The sequence below is a fragment of the Coffea eugenioides genome, chromosome 9 (genome assembly GCF_003713205.1).
Source record: "Coffea eugenioides isolate CCC68of chromosome 9, Ceug_1.0, whole genome shotgun sequence".
In the NCBI taxonomy this organism is placed as follows: domain Eukaryota; kingdom Viridiplantae; phylum Streptophyta; class Magnoliopsida; order Gentianales; family Rubiaceae; genus Coffea; species Coffea eugenioides.
The window spans coordinates 37,191,644-37,213,134 of NC_040043.1; the positions used below are offsets into that span (position 1 = coordinate 37,191,644).

General features: G+C 36.0%; 1 protein-coding gene across 1 annotated transcript; it reads right to left on the reverse strand.

Moving 5' to 3' along the window:
- Positions 1 to 20,054: 20,054 nt before the first annotated feature.
- Positions 20,055 to 21,167, reverse strand: LOC113782499 (metacaspase-5-like). The gene is made up of 2 exons (XM_027328391.1): positions 20,819 to 21,167; positions 20,055 to 20,674 (listed from the first exon to the last, which is right to left on the reverse strand). Exons 1-2 carry the CDS (start codon positions 21,165 to 21,167, stop codon positions 20,055 to 20,057), a joined length of 969 nt encoding a protein of 322 aa, XP_027184192.1.
- Between the last annotated feature and the right edge of the window lie 324 nt (positions 21,168 to 21,491).

Sequence of the window (21,491 nt, forward strand, 5' to 3'; positions counted from 1 at the left end):
AAAAAAAAATTACACTTTAAGAATCTCCAATTTCATACAAAATATATACTAGTTTCCACCAAAAGTCGCTAGTCTAGAATCTCCAACTTCCACTTCCAAAGCCTGTTAAGGAAAACAAACTTAAAGGGATGAGCTAACACTCAATAAGGCCAAGAAAACTTAAACAAGCAAGCAAGACACCAATCAATCAAATAACATACTTGAAAGCAATTTTAAACATGAACTTTCATTCAAATGCACAAATAGGGAATAACCCACATGGAAGGATACAGGAGCTCTCAGGAACTATTTCCACGTCTCAACCGATTCAATCCATTTGGAGTTGACTCTCCGTCAACTCAAGTAGTAACATGACCGTAGCACTCCACTTACTTCCTCCATCCAATATAACACCCACTCGGATCCGAAACCAAACATTCATATAGTGGCGATACTATTCGAGTATGCCAAGCGAAACCTCAAAAGATCAAACTATATCATTTCCCAAGATTCACCAAACTTCTCGACCAAACTCTTGCCGGCTCGAATTACAAGATTAGCCAATGGGTTGGGGCGTCCCCATAAGCATGATTGGTCGATGAGACAACGCTTCAATCGACTTAGAATCATTCATAGCACTGAGTTGGGATGAGCGGCACCTCCCACCCGAATAGGGTGTGGTACATTCTGCCACTCAATGTTCACAAGTTAAAACATGTTCAAGTACAAGCGCAAGTCATATATATTCATTTAACAAGTATCATTCAATCAAGAGACAGAGAGAGGACGAGGGCGATAAAGTACACCCTCACCTCGGCAAGTTTACGTATCATATAGCACTTGTATGAATATCATTTCAATCATAGCAGCATTGAACATGTATTTGACACTCACCAAAAGTCAAGGGCAAAACAAGAGCAAAGCGAGAGGTCAGACAAGCTCCTTGGCATCCTCGTGACCACCTGAGACATGCACAATCACGATTACCTAGATACTCGACCAAGGCTAATAAGAAAAATATTTTTTTGATACCCACTCTCAAGGTCACAAGTTCAAATCAAGTTAAAGGAGCCTTTCTCGCTAAATCATTGAAATAACACTCAAAAGAAACTCAAAAGTCATTTTCGAATCAAGTCGTGGCAAGAAATCTCAATTCCCAAAAGAAAATACTATACTTAACTTTTGACACGAGAATCGAGAAAAGGGAAGATGGTTTTCATCTCTCAAAACTTCTAATCCTATGCCCAAGGTTTAGAATATAAGGGAGCGTTCACATTTTCTAAACTAATGGAGTTAAAATTTATCTAACTCCACTCATTTCTATAGTAAATATTAAAGCTGAAGGTTCCAAGTTTCGAGTATAAACTAGTGAAATTCTCCAAGAATTACTCTAGTTAAAACGCTCCATTTTTAGAGTTTAATGTCATGAAAATCAAGAGCATAAGACTAGGGGTTGAAATCCATTTCTCAAGTATAAAATGAAGTGCAATTAACCATGAAAATTAGGCAATCAAGAAAACGCATCAAGAGAGGTTTAATCCCTTGGAAACCAAGATTCAAAATAAAGGTCTAATGTTGAAAGAGACTTTGTATCCAACCATGAAATCAAACTTAAAACGGACTAACAATCTCAAAGGAAAGTTGAAAGTTCTTAAAAGAGCATTTTGTTTGAAACCAGAAAATTTCAGTTTTGTGTGACACCACTTGGAAAAATCATATCTCGAGTTTTGTAAGTCCAAAAATTGGAAAATTTATACCGTTGGAAACTAGATTCATTGTACTAAAACTTTCTACACTTTTCCCGATTCAATCCAAAATCAGTCAAATTTTTAGCCCCAACTCACTTATCCAGTAAGAAACAGATAAAACAGTCTTGCATTTCCAGTAAATTATTGGAAATTTGGAAAATTCATAGAGAAATAGAATCAGCCCTTGATTTATTACCACTTGAAAAAAACTCCAATTTAGTTTTCAAACGCAATAACGAAACTCGATTTGGACCTTGCTACACCAGATACAATAGTTTTAGCGAAAAGCTTGATTTGGAACCTGTTTCACAGAATTTCCAGTTTTGGAGCGCACTGACACTCAGTTTCCAAAGTCATGTTTATAACTAAAGCTACACAACTCAAAATTTAGCGTGGTTTGTGGCATTAAAAACTAAATTCTAAATTCTAAAAATCACTAAAAGGAACTATCTTAAAATTTATTTTGTAAGATAAGTGAAAATGAGCTACAAACTGCAGCTACACTTGTTTCTCGGATGAAAACGGTGAGAAAAATCAGTCAACTTTGCCAGTTCGCTACGGCTCATAGAAAAAGAACTAGAAGGTGCATTTTATACCGTTGGAAAGTCCTCGGAGTCTAGTTTCAGAAACCAAACGGCACTTGATTTTGACTCTTGGACGAAAAGTTATGGGCTGATACGTACACACTGGTCTGGTATCATGATCAGAAATTTTTCAGATTTGCATTCTCACTTTAACCCAACTTTAACTCAACCAAATGAAATGCTTTTTAAGAGATAATTGACACACATAAAAGCCAACATATAACAAGTATTTTGGCAACAAAATAACCACAAAATTTGAAATTAAAATGAAGGAAATAACCAGCAAAATTTCGGACAGCTTGCTCTCTTTTTCTCTTCAAGTTTTCTTTTCAACTCTCTCTACCAAAACCAAGATACCATTTACAAAATAACAAGCAAACAAGCAATTCCTCAAGGCCACTATCTAAGAAGCCACCTCAAGACATCTATCTAGAGTCAAGTTTCAATGAACCCATCAACAACCCAATACTTAACTAGTTAAAACTAACTAAGCTAACCATAAGTTGAGAGGAGTGATAAGAGTTTATTTTACGTATTTTTAGTGTGTTTTATTAGTTAATTTTGGTTTGATTATTTAGTATTATAACTAAAATAACTAAGGTTTTGGTAAAAAACTACATTTTATGTTAAAGTGACTAAACATTGCATTTTATGGATTTTTATGGTAAAAACTTCATATTTTGTAGGTTTAATGATTCAATCATCAAATGAAGTGCATTGAGAATATATTTGGATTATTGATGATGGATTAAAGTTGTGAAAATAAAATATGAAGTGTAAAAGGAAGAAATGCAATTTGAGGACAAAAATCAAGAAAAGTCAGCTTTGACAACTCAGACACATTTTCGTATTTTGACTATATCAGGAGCTACAATGATCGGATCAAGGTGATCGTGGTACCATTTTGAAGCTAAGAGATATATCTACATTTGGTATGAAGACATCAAAGTCCAATTCAGCCGTTGTCTTGGTCAAAAGGTCGAAACACAGAAACTTATCTGGATGGTCGAAAGCTGAAGCCCAGAATTGACCAGTCTATGGTATTTTGACCATATCTCAGTCCACCGATCTCCAAATTAGATGATTCTTGAAGCATTGGAACTCTAATTCAAAGGGCTACAACTTTTGTGTTTTGCACAAAAGCCAGTTCGGCCTTCATCATGGAGAACAATGCAGTTGAAGTGAGGTCAAAAGTAAAAACGTGTATGGCAGCCGAATTTCTGTAATTTGCTCAGCCATTTTTCTCATCTTCACACTACTTTCCAGCTAGAGTTGGAGAGAAAACGTAGGCTGCACATGCTTCAGAAGACATAAGGAAGAGATATAGCCAAGGTTCCAAGTCAAAAGCCATTATTTTTGACTCCCTTAACAAATTCAGATTTGGAGAATCAAAGTGGAGAGTCATAGCAGAAATTTTTGACTGGTAAGGGAAGGACTTTGCATCAGCTTATTTTATGCAGAGACATTTGGAGATGAAGGATACGGGAGAAGCTTGGAGTCTGCAAAAATGTAGCTTTTCCATTCTCTTAGTGTTAGTTTAGCTTAGTATAGAGTAAGATAGTTCATCCATTCTTGTTATTAGCTAGATAAAGAAGAAGATGGAGGATGAAGAAGGCAAGGAAGAAAGCTCATGTGACAAGGGTTGTATTCCTTCCAAATCTTTATCTTTTGTACTTGTTTCCAAGTTTAGTTAATATACAAATTTCTGGAATTTATATTTAACATGTGTCTCTAAAGTTTATGCCTTGGGTTTGGTTGAACTTTCTATGATTGTTAGTGTTTATCATTTGGCTATTTAACTGCTATGATTTGAGCAAGTTATTTAGCACTTTAGCTCTTTAAATCATGATTAATCCGGTACCATTAATTCTGATTATCTAAAGTGTTATTTCTGCAATGAAAATTGAGATTTAACATTAGTTCAAGAAGTGCTAAACATAGGGAGTACACTCACGAAAGTAGAGGTGCACCTATGTGGTTTTTAGTGATTCATTTCATGTAATTTCACTGAAGAAATGAACTTGTAGCTAATTTCATAACCATGAGAATAGGTATGGATTAGTTATAAGTATAATTGATTCACTACGAAAGTAGGATTCAAATGCATAAGGAAATTACACCATAATTAGCCTAGATGTAGTATTCAATGATCCAAATATAACACTTGCATGAGTAGTTAGGGATACCACAATCCAAGGAGCCTTTATTTGTTAATTTCTTGTATAAGTGCAGTAGGTTAAATTTCTTATCATTCATTGATAGTCTAAATAATAGAGAAGCTTTAGTAATACCGGTAATTGTTCACTCTTCCTTGTGGGATCGACCCGATATATACCCTAAACTACTAGTTGATCTGTATACTTGCAGTGAACGGGTGTAATTCGGTATTTTTTAGCTTGCATGTATGTAAAATACCCGTCAAGTTTTTGGCGCCGTTGCCGGGGAAGATTTGGCAATATCGGTGTGAAGAGCAACTTTATTAATTTAGACAATTTTTCTTATTTTTGTTGTTTTTGCTGTATCTTATGTGTTTTATGTCATTTTTTTTTTTAATCAACTTTTATTTTATTTTATTTTTTTCTGTTTTTGTTTGTGTCTTGGAATCTATCCTTCTTAACTAATCTTACTTTTGAGATTGTTTAAAAGTAATTTTAGTAATGAGGAGGGTAGGTGAATTTGGAGGACAATGCTTGAGAAGTGGAAGATTGGCAATGGATGGTTACCAAGTGCAAAACTCCTTCAACAGAGGTAACCAAGAATTTACTGAATGTATGTCTTTTGAAGATAGTTTAAGGTGCTTAAAGGCAAAATTTGATGTAATTAAGTTACAAGTTCAAATGGACACCATGATGCATGAAATTTGAGCAGAGAAGGAATGTTAATGCTTTTAATTCTTATCATGTGATTTGTGACTTGTGTGGAGATTATCATGCTACTTACACATGTATGCAAGCACAAAATATGGATTATTATGATGAATTAGAGCATTACAATCCTTGTTTTGATCGATTTAGTGCTAATGCTTATGGTTGGGATAATCATGGTACTTATAGTGATTCTTCATATTTTTATAATTACCAACCTGAAAGTGTCCAATATGAATCAAAACCATCTTGGGAGTTAGCTTTAGAAAAATTAGCTAATGCAACTTTGGACCGTTTTGATAGGGTTGAGGAAAGAATAGATGAACTGACTTCTCACTTTAGTAGAATACAAGAGAAATTGCATGCATTGTGTGAAGTTATTTCTTCTAATGATATGAAAAATGACCCTATTATGAATGGTAGGAATGTTGTATGTGAAAATGGATTGCATTTGGATGAAAATGATGAATTTCAATTGTGTTTTAATGAGCAAATATCCATTTCACATTATAATATCTTTGGAACTAACTTTGAGCCTCAAGAGGTGAGTTTTAATGACTCATTTTTCACCCCTCTTGAGGAGTGCATTGAAAGTATAGGTTCTAAGGGTATTGCTACCCAGGATACTCTCATGGCATTTCCTTTGGTGAGTTCTCAAGTGGTGCATCTTCAAGGTAAAATCTATGAAACACTTTTTTTTTTTTTTTTTTTAAAAGGATACCATCCCTTAATATATTAAAAACCGAGAAAAAAATACATCAAATTAGAGGGGGGCCAAACCTGACCTCTGTTAAAGAAAAAGAAACATGTAATGATGGAAAATAAACACACATATAAAGGAATTGTAAAGACATAACAGATCAATCCAAAGAAATCATCCACACGAGGGTGCTCCACATTTGTGTGACTGCGAGTGAGCATTGGAATTTGGTTTGAGATCTTGACGTGTTTGCATTGTTTTACCTTTTTTTGAAAGCTGTTTCCTCGCTTTCTTTGAAATCACTTGGGTAAATTGCTGTTGTACTAGATTCTGGTCTTGATCTTTGTGTTTGTCGTGTTGTGAATCGTCTTCTTCTTCTTCTTTTTTGTCGTTATTGCATATTATACTTGAACGAATAAAACTAATTTGATGTGGTCGGGGAAGTGTACCATGTAATTTTTCCCATTTAACCTCTTCGAACACATCTTTGAAAGCTGGCACTGGATTTTGAGGCACCGTGGTTTTCGTTTCTGTTCTTGTACTTGTACTTGGAACCACAAGGAGTGGTAAGGCAACGTCGGGGTCAGTGGTGTCGACCTTTTGATGATTATCGTCTCCCAAATTCTGCTTCTCAAAAGCTTGGGACCCATCACTTTTATTCCAATTAGAATTTTCAGCATTTTGATTTCTAATTGAAGTATTGTCGGCCATTTGCTGCTGACCATCTCCCAATATTTGCTCCACTAGAATATGGGACTCCTCACAATCATTTCCAGCAATGTGATCGCATGGTCCCTCCCTTTGGTCATCAACAACGAACTTTGCTTTTCCATGCTTGACAGCTTTTTCGTTGCAGTTTTGCCCTGGCACAGCAGCCCCCTCTATGGGCTCCATCATGCCTGGGCCTGCTACCACGTTCAGCTCCACCAGCGCCAATTCTCCCGTATTAGCAGTCCCTTCCATCACTTCCTCTGGTTCGCCAATCACGCGGTCAGCCATAGCGTGAAGAATGGCATCAGCAGCAGCCTCTATCCCCTTCTCCACAAGCACAACCGTAGACCCTCCAAGCTGGTTCAGTAAGCACGATGCATCTCCCACAGCAGTAGTAGGGGTGTCAACGTGCAGTGACCCCTCGGAATGGCTCTTACCCGAATTCTGTGTCGCACCAGATTTCACCCCATCTCCTTCACTCACCCCCCTTCGCTCCTCATCCTCTGTACGCTGCGTGTTAGCTGGTGAGGAGCGAACCTTTGCGCCCATCACCCCTGTGACCAGATCCTCCTGCGTCTTGTGCAAGCGCAAATCAGGGTGCTTCACACGGCAATGATTCTCGCCATGCCCTTGACGATAGCAGTGGCTGCAATAATTAGGGAGGTTCTCAGGGATAAGAACCTGCCAAAAACCATCCCCATCTCCCATATCGACCCACACCCTCGACGGAATCGATTTGAGCAGATCCACCTCAACACATACCCGCGCCACATTCGGTCGCGAAAACGAAGACGTAGCCGCATCCACGAATAGCGGCGTTCCCAAGCAGGAGACAAGATGAAATAGACATGGCTTAGCAAATAAGTGAATTGGGAAATCCGCTTCACACTGAAATTTCAGTAACACATGCCTATCATCTAACAATCCCACAGTCGCCGTATCCTTCAAATCAAGAGTCGACAAGAATTTCCTCAGGTCAGGCAGCAGCGGCCGTCCCTTAGAGAACTTCCCAACCAAAGTGTAGCGGAATGGAGCAGCAACCACTGCTATGTCAGCCGCACTGAAGACCACCGCAGGCTCTCCACGGTGTGTTGTCATCCTCGCTTGAACTTGCACTACCTCGGACGTCGGTTGTGGCTCAAACAACGCAGAGAAGGCCTTCTTCCTAAAGGGGGAGGAAGAGGCCGACAGCCCCCACCCGGAGGAGGGGGGCAGTCTCGGCTGCCATGGTTAAGAGAGAGTCACCACTGTTGATCGGTGGTAACTTCTGGAAAGAAGCGTTGAAGGAGATGTTGATCGGTGGTAACTTTCAAGTATCTATGAAACACTTGAAATAGGTAAGTCACTTCCATTTCTCACATCATTAGATCATGTGGCTTTTGCTATAAAGTCACCATTTAATGATCCACCACGGCCTAAAATGGTGGATTATTCGTTAACTAAACCTCCTTGAAAAATGAGGTTCAATAGTCGAGCCAACGACTATAAATAAAAGCGCTTATTGGGAGGCAACCCAATGTTTTGGTTATTTATGTTATTTTGGTGTGATTTTATGTTTAAAGTATATGTTTGAGTTATTTCGTTATTTTTTCATTTATAGGTATTGGAAATGAAAGCAAAAGTGACCAAATGAGGTGAAAAAGGCGAAATTTGATCAAGGAACTCAACCCCTCGATTTGAGTAATTGTTGTTTTTGATCCGTTAAAAGGGGCTAAAATGCATGTTTTTAATGTTTTACATGTGTGCACATTGATAAATTTTACAAACAAATGATTTATGATGCATTTTGAGTGATTGGGGTATTATTTGTAAATTTTCAAAAGTTGAATTTCTGCTAAAATTCGTAGCAGAAAACGCGTTTCTCAAGAAAACGCGCCTCTGAGTCGCGTGTTCACAGAATCGCGTTTTCGATTCTGCACCTGCAGAACAGAAAACGCGCCTTCAAAACGCGACTTGAAGGCGACTTTAAGTCGCGTTTTGATGGAAGTCGCGTTTTGTTGCCTGGATCAAAGATGAAAACGCGCCATTGAAAACGCGACTTAAAGTCGCGTTTTCTCACAGAACCGCGTTTTCAGTACTGCAACTTTTGGGAAGAAACGCGCCTTTAAAAACGCGAGTTAAAGGCGCGTTTCTACTCACGTTTTCTGAGCATTTTTTTTAAAAAAAAATGCAGCTTCCTTGATTCTCTTTTTCTTCTTTTCCTCATATATTTTCTTGTACCTTGAGTTGCTTATTGTGTATTTTTTATAGGTATATCACCAAAACAAGGGCTTGAAGTTACAGACCGCCGTTTTAATGTCTTGAGCCTTTGTTTTCACTTTTGATTCTCATTTTCCATTTTTAGGTTTATATCACTATTGGTTACCAAATGGAACTCATGAAACAATGAAGACAAGCGAACAACGTACCTTGAAGCTTCATATTCAATCACATCATAGGGGAGTATTACTTTCTTTATCTTGATTTTCATTTTCACACATTGAGGACAATGTGTATGTTAAGTGTGGGGGGAGAATTGAGATTATATATATTGTATGTGATTGACTTATTAGTTGCAAATATTGGACTTGTGTTAAAATTCAAAATTTTATTTTTCCAAAATCTTGTCCAAAATTGCAAACTTGCCTTAACAATTTTTAAATTTTTTCGATTTTATCCAAGGGGTAACTTGTTCCATACCATTAGTAGTTCAAATTCCTTCTACATTTGAGATAAATATATGTGGTTTAAGCACTTCTTTTCTCATTTAACTTGGAAATGACTATTATGTAATTATAATTTTTGCATTTGTAGGAAAGTATATCTTTTAAAGTGGAGAAAATTATGCCTATATATTTTTTTTGCATATTTGATGAAATTTCTTCTCTTTATTGGATTTTATAAGTTAAGTGATAAATATGGTCAATAATTGCAATACTCTTCTCATGATTATGCTTTCGAGGGAATGTTATTATCTTTACTTTAAAAAAAATGAAAAAAAAAATGAAGAAACAAAAGAAAAAGACAAAAATAGAATAAGATTTGTTCTACTCCAATGATTCTTGTACTTAGTAACCGGGAGTCTTCATCTACAAATGTCGACTTTCGAGTAAAACGGTACTTGAATTAAGAGTATGCAAAGCACTTGAGTATGTGAAGTGTGAGTAACCGGTGATCTCATCTAAATGTCGATCCTCGCGTAAACCAGATACTTTCAACTTAAGTAATATTTAGCTATATTTATATAATAAATCCCTGCTTTAAAGATAATAAGAAGATGATCATGGTTTAGAAAGCATATTATATTGCCTATGAGTACTTGCGTATGATTGATTAGGGATGAGAAATTGACTTGAATTTGTTATAATGGTGGTATAATTAGCTCTCTTTACTCGATATTATGAGTACTTGAACTTAATTGAATAATTGCATAATGGTTTAGTTACTTTGTTTTGAGGAAATGAAGTTGAAATGCTACATATGTTTATTTTCAACTTTTGGATCAATTGTTGGTTTGTATTTCTTTATTGCTTAGGACAAGCAACTGGTTCAAGTATGGGGAGGTTTGATAAGTGACTAATTTACGTAATAATTGTATGATATTTTATATTATTTTTAGTCACTTTAGTTATATTATTGGTAGAATATGAATCATTTTGGCTATAATTGGTGAAAAATGCTTTTAAGCGATTAAATGAGGTTTTTATCACTTTTTACTTGGATTTTGTGTATTTTGACAGTTTTGACACATTTTCGTATTTCGGCTATAACTTGAGGTACAATGATCGGATTAAGATGATTCTTAAACCAATTTGAAGATAAGAGATAGATCTACAACTTTGGTGAAGACATCTAAATCCAGTTTGAAGGTTTTCCAGGTCAAAATTCCGAATTACAATAGCAAATTTCTACTGGTCGAAACTGGAACAGGGCAATGAGCAGGTAAGGGTATTTCGGTCATTTCTCAGCCTACACAGATCCAAATGAGGTGATTCGTGATGCATTGGAAAGCTAACTCAAAGGGCTACAAGTTTTATGTTTTGGTCAAGAGCTAACTCAGCTTTTATCATCAAGAAAAGATCGGTTGAAGTTGGGCCAAAAACAGAGCAAGTGATCCACACTCGGATCCACTATTCATCTGAACCCTCGGTTGTTTCTGGGTTAGTGGAACCGAGCTCGGATCCATACGGATCCGAGGTACTGTATCAGCTCGGATCACTGTAGCAGCCCAGAGTCAGAAAAAGGCTGCTCTGTACGCGTAAAACTCAATTTCACTTCCACCAACTCACATGGGATGCTATACATGTGAGAAACATTCCCAGCTGTAAAAGGGAGATGTAATCCTCATTTCTTGACCACCTTTCATCATTAAATAGCCAAATGTATTGCAAAAGTAGAGAGAGGAGAGAGGGGAGTCCATAGCAGAAAAATAGAGAGAGCTACGGGAGAAGCTTGGAGTCTGCAGAAATGTAGCTCTTTCATCTTCTTAGTGTTAGTTTAGCTTAGTATAGAGTAGTGTAGCTTTTCCATTCTTGTTTATTATCTAGATTAGGATGAAGATGGAGGATGAAGAAGGCAAGGAAGAAAGCTCATGTGACAAGGGTTGTATTCCTTCCAAACTCTTTATCTTTTGTATTTGACTCCAAGTTTAGCTAATATACAAGTTCTGGATTTTATATTTAATATGTGTCTTTAAAGTTTATACCTTGGGTTTGGTTGAACTTTCTATAATTGTTAGTGTTATTATTTGGTTATTTGATTGCTATGATTTGAGCAAGTTATTTAGTACTTTGGTTCTTTAAATCATGATTAATCTGGTACCATTGATTGTGATTATCTAAGGTGTTGTTTCTGCAATGAAAAAATAGATTTAACACTAGTTCAAGAAGTGCTAAACATAGGGAGTACACTCACGAAAGTAGAGGTGCACCTATGTGGTTTTTAGTGATTCATTTCATGTAATTTCACTGAAGAAATGAACTTGTAGCTAATTTCATAACCATGAGAATAGGTATGGATTAGTTATAAGTATAATTGATTCACTACGAAAGTAGGATTCAAATGCATAAGGAAATTACACCATAATTAGCCTAGATGTAGTACTCAATGATCCAAATAGAGCATTTGCATGAGTAGTTAGGGATACCACAACCTAAGGAGCATTTATTTGTTATTTGTATAATTTCAGTAGGATAAATTTGTTATAATTCATTGATAGTCTAAATAATAGAGAAACTTTAGTAATACCGGTAATTGTTCACTCTTCCCTGTGGGATCGACCCGATATATACCCTAAACTACTAGTTGATCTGTATACTTGCAGTGAACGGGTGTAATTCGGTATTTTTTAGCTTGCACGTATGTAGAATACCCGTCACTGCCCAATTAGCATCTAAGAAGCATTCAACATGAGAATGACCATGATTACCAAATAGTATACCACATCCTGGAACTCCTTTAAGATAACATAAGATTTGCTCTAAAACTGCCCAATGGATGGTTCTTGGTGAGGACATAAATTGACTCACAATATTAATCGGATATGCAATATCCGGATGAGTCACAGTAAGATAATTCAACTTTCCCACTAATCTCCGGTACATTTTAAGATCTGAGAATAACTCCCCATCATCTGCTGTAAGTTGCATATTGGGGATCATTGGAGCACTGCATGGCTTAGCACCTAACTTTCTTGTTGCTTTCAAAAGATCAAGAACATACTTCCTTTGGCATAAGAAGATACTTGTTTACATCTTGTAATCTCAATGTCTAAAAAGTATTTCAATATATCCAAATCTTTTGTCTGGAAGCGCGATTGAAGGAAATTTTTAAGAGCTGCAATACCTGCATTGTTACTACCAGTAATAACAATATCATCAACATAAACCACAAATAGGATAAATACCAATTTTAGATTGTTGATAAAAGACAGAATGATCAGAATTATACTTCTTCATGCCAAACTCTTGAACCACCTCACTGAATCTCCCAAACCAAGCACGAGGACTCTGTTTTAAACCATATAGTGACTTTTGGAGTCTACAAACCTGACCAAACTCCCCCTGAACAACAAATCCAGGTGGTTGCTCCATATAAACTTCCTCTTGCAAATTTTCATGAAGGAATGCAATCTTAACATCTAACTGGTACAAAGGCCAATTATTAGTAGCAGCAAGGGAAATAAATAATTAAATAGAGTTGAGTTTTGCTACTGGAGAAAACGTGTCTGAGTAATCCACCCCATATGTCTGAGCATACCCTTTTCAACAAGACGAACTTTGAGGCGAGTAACAGAACCATCAGAATTGACTTTTACAGCAAACACCCATTTACAACCAATAGATTTCTTACCTGTTGGTAGATGAACCAAATCTCAGGTACCATTATTATCTAGGACCATCATTTCTTCCTTCATAGCAGCCCATCAACCAGGATGTTCCAAAACCTCAGATAAGCGTTAAGGAAAAGATATTGAATCTAAAAAAGCAGTAAAACAACGCAAGGAGGGAGACAAATGGTTATATGAAGTAAATGACGAAACTGGGTAAGTGCACTATCTTTATCTTTTCTTAAATCAATAGGCAAATCAAGATTGGAATCTAGAGACTGAGGAAGCGGTGGATCAGGACTCGGATCTGTAGATAGAGAAGGTGGTGGAGGATGTGTGTCTATGTATTGAAAACGACGAGAATACACTTGAGTGATCGATGGTCTTGTAGGAACAGTTGTTGTAACAGTGTGGACTAGAATATCATCTCCCTCCCCCTGACTACTATAGACATTAGACTCAAGAAAAAATGAATGCGCATCAAAAAATGTAACATCAGCAGAGACTAAATAACGATCTAAACTTGGAGAATAACATCTATACCTTTTTGAAGACGTGAATAACCCAAAAACACACACTTGAGAGATTGGGATCTAATTTAGACACTTGAGGACAGGTATCACGAACAAAACAAATACACCCAAATATGCGTGGCTCAATGGGGAATAAAGATTGGGTTGAAAACAAAATTGAATAAGGAATCTCACCAGTAAACACAGAAGATGGCATGCGATTAATTAAAAAATAAGATGTTGAAACCGCATCTGCTTAAAATTGCTTAGAAACCTTCATGTGAAATAGAAGGGTTCTAGCAATTTCTAATAAGTGTCTATTTTTTCTTTCAACAATACCATTTTGTGGTGGTGTGTCAGGACATGAAGATTGGTGAAGGATTTCATTTTCTGACATATATGAAATAAAGGGTTTAGAAAAGTACTCTTTTGCATTATCACTTCGCAAACTGCGGACAGACACATTGAATTGTGTTTTTATTTCAGAACAAAAGAAACAAAAGATACTAAATAAATCTGAACGACTTCGCATTAAATATAACCAAGTAACACGAGAGTAGTCATCAGCAAAGGTGACAAAATATTTAAAACCAGACTTAGATACTATTAGACAAGAGCCCTATATATCAGAGTGCACTAATTCAAAGGGGGATGAAACCCGTTTATTGAATCTAGGCAAGTAAGGAAAACGATGATACTTGACAAATTGGCATGATTCACAATCTAAATAGGATAAATTCTGAAAATTTGGACACAACTTCTTCAAAGTGGGTAGAGATGGATGAGTCAAACGATAATGAATTTCAAGCGGAGTCAAGGTGGAGGAACATGCAACAGGTTTCGACATTTTCGATGAAGGGGTTTCAAGCGTATACAGGCCGCCAGACTCACGTCCTTTACCAATAATCTTTCCCGTTATAAGATCCTGAAAAACACAATATTCAGGAAAGAATGAGACAGAGCACTTGAGAGCTTTTGTAATTTTACTGATTGAGAGTAGATTAAACGAAAAATTAGGTAAACATAAGACTGAATATAAGGGGATAGATGACACATGAATTGCTATACCAGAATCCACAACTGAAGCACATGACCCATCAGCCAAAGTAACATTCGGATGATCTTTGTTAGAATTAAAAGAGGAGAGGATACCTTTATTACCGGTCATATAATCTGTTGAACCGGAATCGATGACCCATTTGTTAGAAGATGACACAAGACATGTAGTAGATTTACCTGAGTGATCAATAGAAGGAGGATTGGTACTAGAAGATGGATTAGCAGATTTTTGTGACATCTGAAACTCAGTAAAACGGGTAAACTCATCAGCAGAGATGAGTATGGATTTGTCAGATGGCACATAATTATTTTTCTGGGTTGCGAAATTTGCAAACGGGGGCTGCTGTTGAGGTCTACCATGAAGGTCCCAACACGTACGTATGGTATGGGCTGGTTTCTTACAGTGATAACAGACTCGCTGATTTGAGTTGTATTGTCCATGACCAGCAATCCCACCAGTCCCATTTTTGCCACTGTTTCTACCATTATCACCACGAGAGCACTAGTAACATTGAAAGTAGAAAAAAATCCCTCGGTTCTCAACACTCGTGTGAAAGTTTTATGGAGGGAAACAATCTCTGGTTTAGGGAGAATTTGTGTTCGAGTAGTATCAAACTCAATTGGTAATCCTGCAAGAAAACTCATTACAGCCATTTGTTCCTGTTGAGACTGTTGAGTCTTTACACAGTACTAAAAGGAAAGAGAGAATTCAATTCCTCATATACACGTTTAAAATTTATAAAATATTCTGTAAGGGATCTCTGATGCTTTTTCGGACGGTAAAATTCCTTGCAAATATCATATATATGATTTAAATTACCCTTACCAGAATATAAGAAAGTCAAATAATCCATAAAATTTTTAACAAACTCACAATGATTGATGAGACTGACTATCTCATTATCAATAGAGTTTCAGATCTGCAAAAATAATTTTGCATTTTCTCTTAGCCAAACCTTCTTTTCTTCCCCATCAACGGATGGGTCATTAGTGAGATGATCATCTCTATCGATGCTGCACAGATATATCCGAATAGTTTTACTCCAATCCAAAAAAAAATTTTCACTCAATTTGTGTTCAGTAATTTTTGATATTGTAGGAATAATATCAGAAATTACAGTTTTTATCTCTCTACTACTACCTTTCATATCTGCCATTATAATTCACACAAGAAAGACTTAAAAGTGACTCAATAGAGTCACGTCAAAAGACAAACTGATAACAGAGTCTGAAACTCTGATATCATGAAAAGTAAGAAAAAGGGAGAGAAAATATTTTTTTTCATATATCTTTGGACTACACAATGTACAAATACATATACACAAGTTTAACCTAATTTAGATTCTAAAATCATGCTAATATAAATCAATCTATTACCTAATTAATATATGATATTATAATCATATTATACTATAATCAATCAAATCTAATTTTTTCTAATATTTACAATATCAAATCTTTTTATAATATCAGATCACATATCTTCAACTCTGACACCAATTTGTCTTTTGACGTGACCCTATTGAGTCACTTTTAGATTTTTCTTGTGTGAATTATAATGACAGATATGAAAGGTAGTAGTAGAGAGATGAAAACAGTAATTTCTGATATTATTTCTACAACATAAAAAATTATCACAAATTGAGTGAAAAATTTTTTTTGGATTGGAGTAAAACTATTCGGATATATCTGCGCAGCATCGATAGAGATGATCATCTCACTGATGACCCACCCGTTGATGGGGAAGAAAAGAAGGTTTGGCTAAAGGAAGATGCAAAACTATTTTTGCAGATCCGAAACTCTATTGATAATGAGACAGTCAGTCTCATCAATCATTGTGAGTTTGTTAAAGATCTTATGGATTATTTGGCTTTCTTATATTCTGGTAAGGGTGATTTAAATCATATATATGATGTTTGAAAGGAATTTTACCGTCCGGAAAAACAGCAGAGATCGCTTACAGAATATTTTATGAATTTTAAACGTATGTATGAGGAATTGAATTCTCTCCTTTCTTTTAGTACTGATGTAAAAACTCAACAGTCTCAACGGGAACAAATAGCTGTAATGAGTTTTCTTGCAGGATTACCAATTGAGTTTGATGCTGTTCGAACACAAATTCTCTCTAGCCCAGAGATTGTTTCCCTCCATGAAACTTTCACACGAGTGTTGAGAACCGAAGGATCTTTGTCTACTTCCAATTTTACTAGTGCTCTCGCGAGTTGAAGTGGAGCTAGTCATAATAGTAGAAACAGTGGCAAAAATGGGACTGGTGGGATTGCTGGTCATGGACAATACAACTCAAATCAGCGAGTCTGTTATCACTGTAAGAAACCAGACTGTACCATAGGTATGTGTTTAGACCTTCATGGTAGACCTTAACAGCAGCCCCCGTTTGCAAATTTTGCAACCCAAAAAAATAATTAAAGTATTGTACGTTTACAATCATTGTTGCACAAAATTATTGAGTTGGTGTATAAGAATATAAATTATGTGTATAATAAAGAAACATAAGTATACATCAAATCATATAAAGTGTATGCTAATTGCATAACTATACGAAAATTTCAATCTTACTAGTCCCTTTGTCCGTAAATTGTGTTCTCGAGTTCCAGCATTGAGGCACCCTCTATGTCACGAGGCAACGCATTAATGTATCTATCTATCTATGTATATGTATTATTATATTTTATATTATATATATATATATATATATCAGTGTCATTAAGTTTTTGTACTTTTGAGTGTAAGCAAAAACTTGTCTTAGTTTTCATTATACCCAGACTACCCTTTGTTCATTAATCACATTCATTGTATTTAAATTGTGATAACATTTACAAAAGTGTAATATTAAATTTGAATTATGATAAATAATGATGGTTGTTAAGATAAAATATCTGAATACAAAACTCTTTGACTACCATTACAATCCACATCAAATTTTACTTTATATATATATTATTTAACACAAATACCATTATCTTTACTAAAAAAAGTGCTCTTAGGATATAAGAGTCCATGCTTGTGCTTTACGTGTGTGCTTTTCTAATGGAGTTTGCTAAAAATAGGATAAAATACAAGTGAAGTAAATTAAAAAATAATGGAAAAAAAGGTATGTGTAACTATCTGTAATAAAATTTCAATTAACAAAAATGAACAGAGGAACAACTAAATATGGTGGATAATTTATATTCCACTATTAACAAAAGTAACACTCAAAAAATATAAAGAGTCAAAAAATAACACTCTGCTAACTTTCACAAGCCATATTTATAAGTTGTGAATTTGAGGGGGGGGGGGGGGGCATTATACCACGAACCGGAAGACAAGTCTTGAAACATAATTCATTTGATGATAAAAACTAAAAATTCCCGCAGTAGTTTTAAGGAAAGCGAATTTTATCACGTAATGTTTTCTTGGGTAGGGTAGAGACATCTTAACCATTTGTCCGTTAAAATAGACCTTAAACTACGAGTTGCCTTTTCTTTTCTTTTTTTTTTCACGAATATAACCAAATGGTGATAGCCATAGTTTAAGTTATATAAATATTTAGAGACAAGTATATGACTAAACCAATTGTTCGTGGCCTTTTCAGACAATTGTCCATTAAAATAGACCTTAAAACTACGAGTTGCTTTTCTTTTCTTTTCTTTTTTCACGGATATAACCAAATGGTGATGGCCATATTTTAAGTTATATAAATATTTAGAGACAAGTATATGACTAAACCAAATGTTCATGGCCATATTTTCAGACAATTATTAGGGGTGGCAATTTTCGACACGACCTGAAAATACGACACGAACTTAACACGAAATTAATGGGTTTGGGTTGAGGTTTCGGGAATTCGGGTCAGAATCAGGTTGGACCCGATGAATCCGAAAAGAAAACAGGTCGATTTCGGGTCAACCCGTGGTGACCTGATATGACCCGATATGACCCGTTTACGAATTAAAAATAATTTAATAAACATAAAAATAATTTTATCTAACTAAACTAAGTTATTCTTTTTTCAAAGGCATTAATTACTTAATCCTAAATGAATTTATTTAATTTGTGTGAAGTTGAAATTATTATATTTGGACAAATAATATATTATATTATTTTTTACTTTTATATTGTTTTAATTTATTTTATTTTTTGTTTGGGATAAAACACTTTTACGGTGTTTAATTTATTTTAGATTTGGTTTGAAATTATTTATTTAAATTTTTATTACTTGATTATGTAATTAGTTTTGTGAGAAATTGATTTTATTAGAAATTACAGTGTTAAATTAATAAATTAAAATTAAGTTTCGGGTCATTTCGGGTCGACCCGTCAACCTGAAATTTTCGGGTTCGGGTCAGCATACCTGACCCGTCACGGGTTGCGGGTCGGGTTCGGGTCAACAGATTTTCTAACGGGTTGACCCGAACCCGACCCGCCAACCTGATTTGGACCCGAATTGCCACCCCTAACAATTATAATGACTGAAACATTAATAAATTCGACAAAGATTTGTCTTTGCAAATTGCAATGAAATGATAGGGAAAGTAAGGGCGGCCGTGACTCTGTCTCGCTTTATAATCTTTGGACGATGCAAATGGTATAAGCAATCTTTTGTTTGTGTTTGAATCATGAGAATAAACGTGCATGCGTAGAGAGCACAAATATATGATATCGACTTATCAAGAAGAATGTAAACAAACATCCGAGTGAAATGGTACTCTTTTCCCATTGTGCATTATAATGGCTGAATGGAAGAGTCAGAGGTAGAGATTGTGGGGCAACCATTTTAGTAATTGCAAGTTGGAAAAGCAAAATCTTGCACCTGCTTGCTTGATTTTGATGATGCTATACTAGACTCGGCAAAAAGGACCTGTGGTGAGGTGTGGTTCTGTCCCTTGGAAGAAACTCTGATACTTAAGTTAGTATTTATAATGTAAAGAGGAAGAATGAGAAGGAAATGAGATGTAACTTTCTCTTTTTTTTTTTTTTGAAGAAGAGATATCTTTTATTCATGATAACTTTCTTTCTTTATTATTTTCTAGACTGTGGATCATGTGACCTAACTTGATCTCGAGACTGAGGTCTCACATTAAGACGGTAAATGGTTTTTACCTAACTTGATATATATTAGGCTGATGACTCATTAGTCACTTATAAATTTGTCCTGACACTCTTCAATGCACGATGACACTTATCATAACATGCGGTATCTTTAGGTAATGTCCACTTATTCCGTTTGTATATTATTCTTTCTCTCTTCACAAGTCAATAACAAATGCACACTTGTGACATAACCAAAAGGATAACAGTGTATCACAATTAAATCCTCTCAAAAGCTAATAAGGGCAACATACACCAGAAATTACAAAATAAAATACCACTTCTTAGAGTTGCAGAAACTTAACAGACCAGAATTCGATAGAATTATAAGATAACACCATCACAAAACACAGTTCAAACACAACTCGTCCTCTGTCTATATATAGAAGACATAATTTATAGACAACTATTACATTAGTCAACGATCACAACAGGTCAACAATTGGGCCTCGATCTTCCAATTGGTATTCTCTAGTAGCAAGGCGGGGGCTTAGTTAATTCAGCGATTCTGCAGGAAAGGTGCATTAACATTCTCGTCAGAGCAGTAGAGACATGGATGCGGGGGGCGTTCCATGTTAGGTCTATATTTCTCGACGAACAATCCTATTTTAGCTCTACATTTCTCGACGAGCAATTTATAGCTGATCGGACCAGGTTCCTCTTTCACCGATTCAGAAAGTACAGCAGTAAACACACCATGAGGATGACGAACACCCCGAATAGCACCCCGACTATCAAACGATGACTCATCGGACTGGCATGCACTGATAAGAATGCCTTTGTCGTCTAACTGATCAACTGGCTGGTGTGAAGCATTAACTTGAGCATGGTGATCAGCTTGCCCCCGGAACTTGATACTGACATCGTTTGCGTATATGTGCCTCAAGCGTCTGCTCCTAGATTCCAAATGCCGCACAATTGCCGTCATGGGCATTAGTCTGGGTTTGTAAAGTGGGTTGTAGTCGTAAGGCCTTGGGGTATAGCAAACATGTGGAGGAAAGCGAGGTCCAACTTGCTGCTTTAACATTTCAATTAGCCCACCACTGTTGCAGGAGTCTGCTATTATAGTCAAGTGAGCACCTTGTGGTATGCGATTTACCATTTCTCGAAAGTGCGCACCTGTTTTGAAAAAAGTAATATCGAGGTTAGTTAATAAAGCAGCAAGTTCCGATCTGATTGTTCTTAGCTTTTAATATTTAGGAATGCTGAAGAGATAAACAAGATATTTGTGGCTTTGGCATGGGTATTATATCTTCAACTCACTGAAAATGGGCTCCCTGTCACAGGGGACAATCGCTTCTTCTCTTATGCAGCCCCAGCCCTTCCCGAAATCACGGAAACTTCCATGGCCGGCGAAATAGAACAACAAAACATCACCGGCCTTGGCTTGCTCAATCATCCAATCAATCGCGCTCCTTATAATACCACCTGTGGGTAACAAAGGGGAGTCAGGCTTATCTGTGAGAACTACCACCTTCTTGGGCGGAAATCCACACCTAGTTGTCAGCAGTTCTTTCATTGTTTCCACATCATTATAGCAGCCTTCTAGTCTTAAGTTAGGGTCAGGATCATCTGGATAGCAGCATCCAACTAGGATAGCTAATTTGGCCATAGATTTATCACTCAAAATCTTGAGCACAAACTACTAATTATCAAGGAAATATAACTTTAAGATGATTCAAAATGAAGGATGAAGGTAGCATATTAGTTGTTCTTATTTATAAAGATTTGAGGACATTAGGTTGGAGGAAAATATTATTGTAAGGAGTTGGTGTAACAAATGTAGGTTCTAACCTTCTCCTTCTCTTATTGGATGTCTCAAGTAATTCTTGGATGCCATACGTAATTCTTGGGATAGGTGAAATGCTACTCCATTTCGCAATTACCTCGATAATTTATAAATTTAAACAGTATGTATTATTAAGTTTTGTTAATT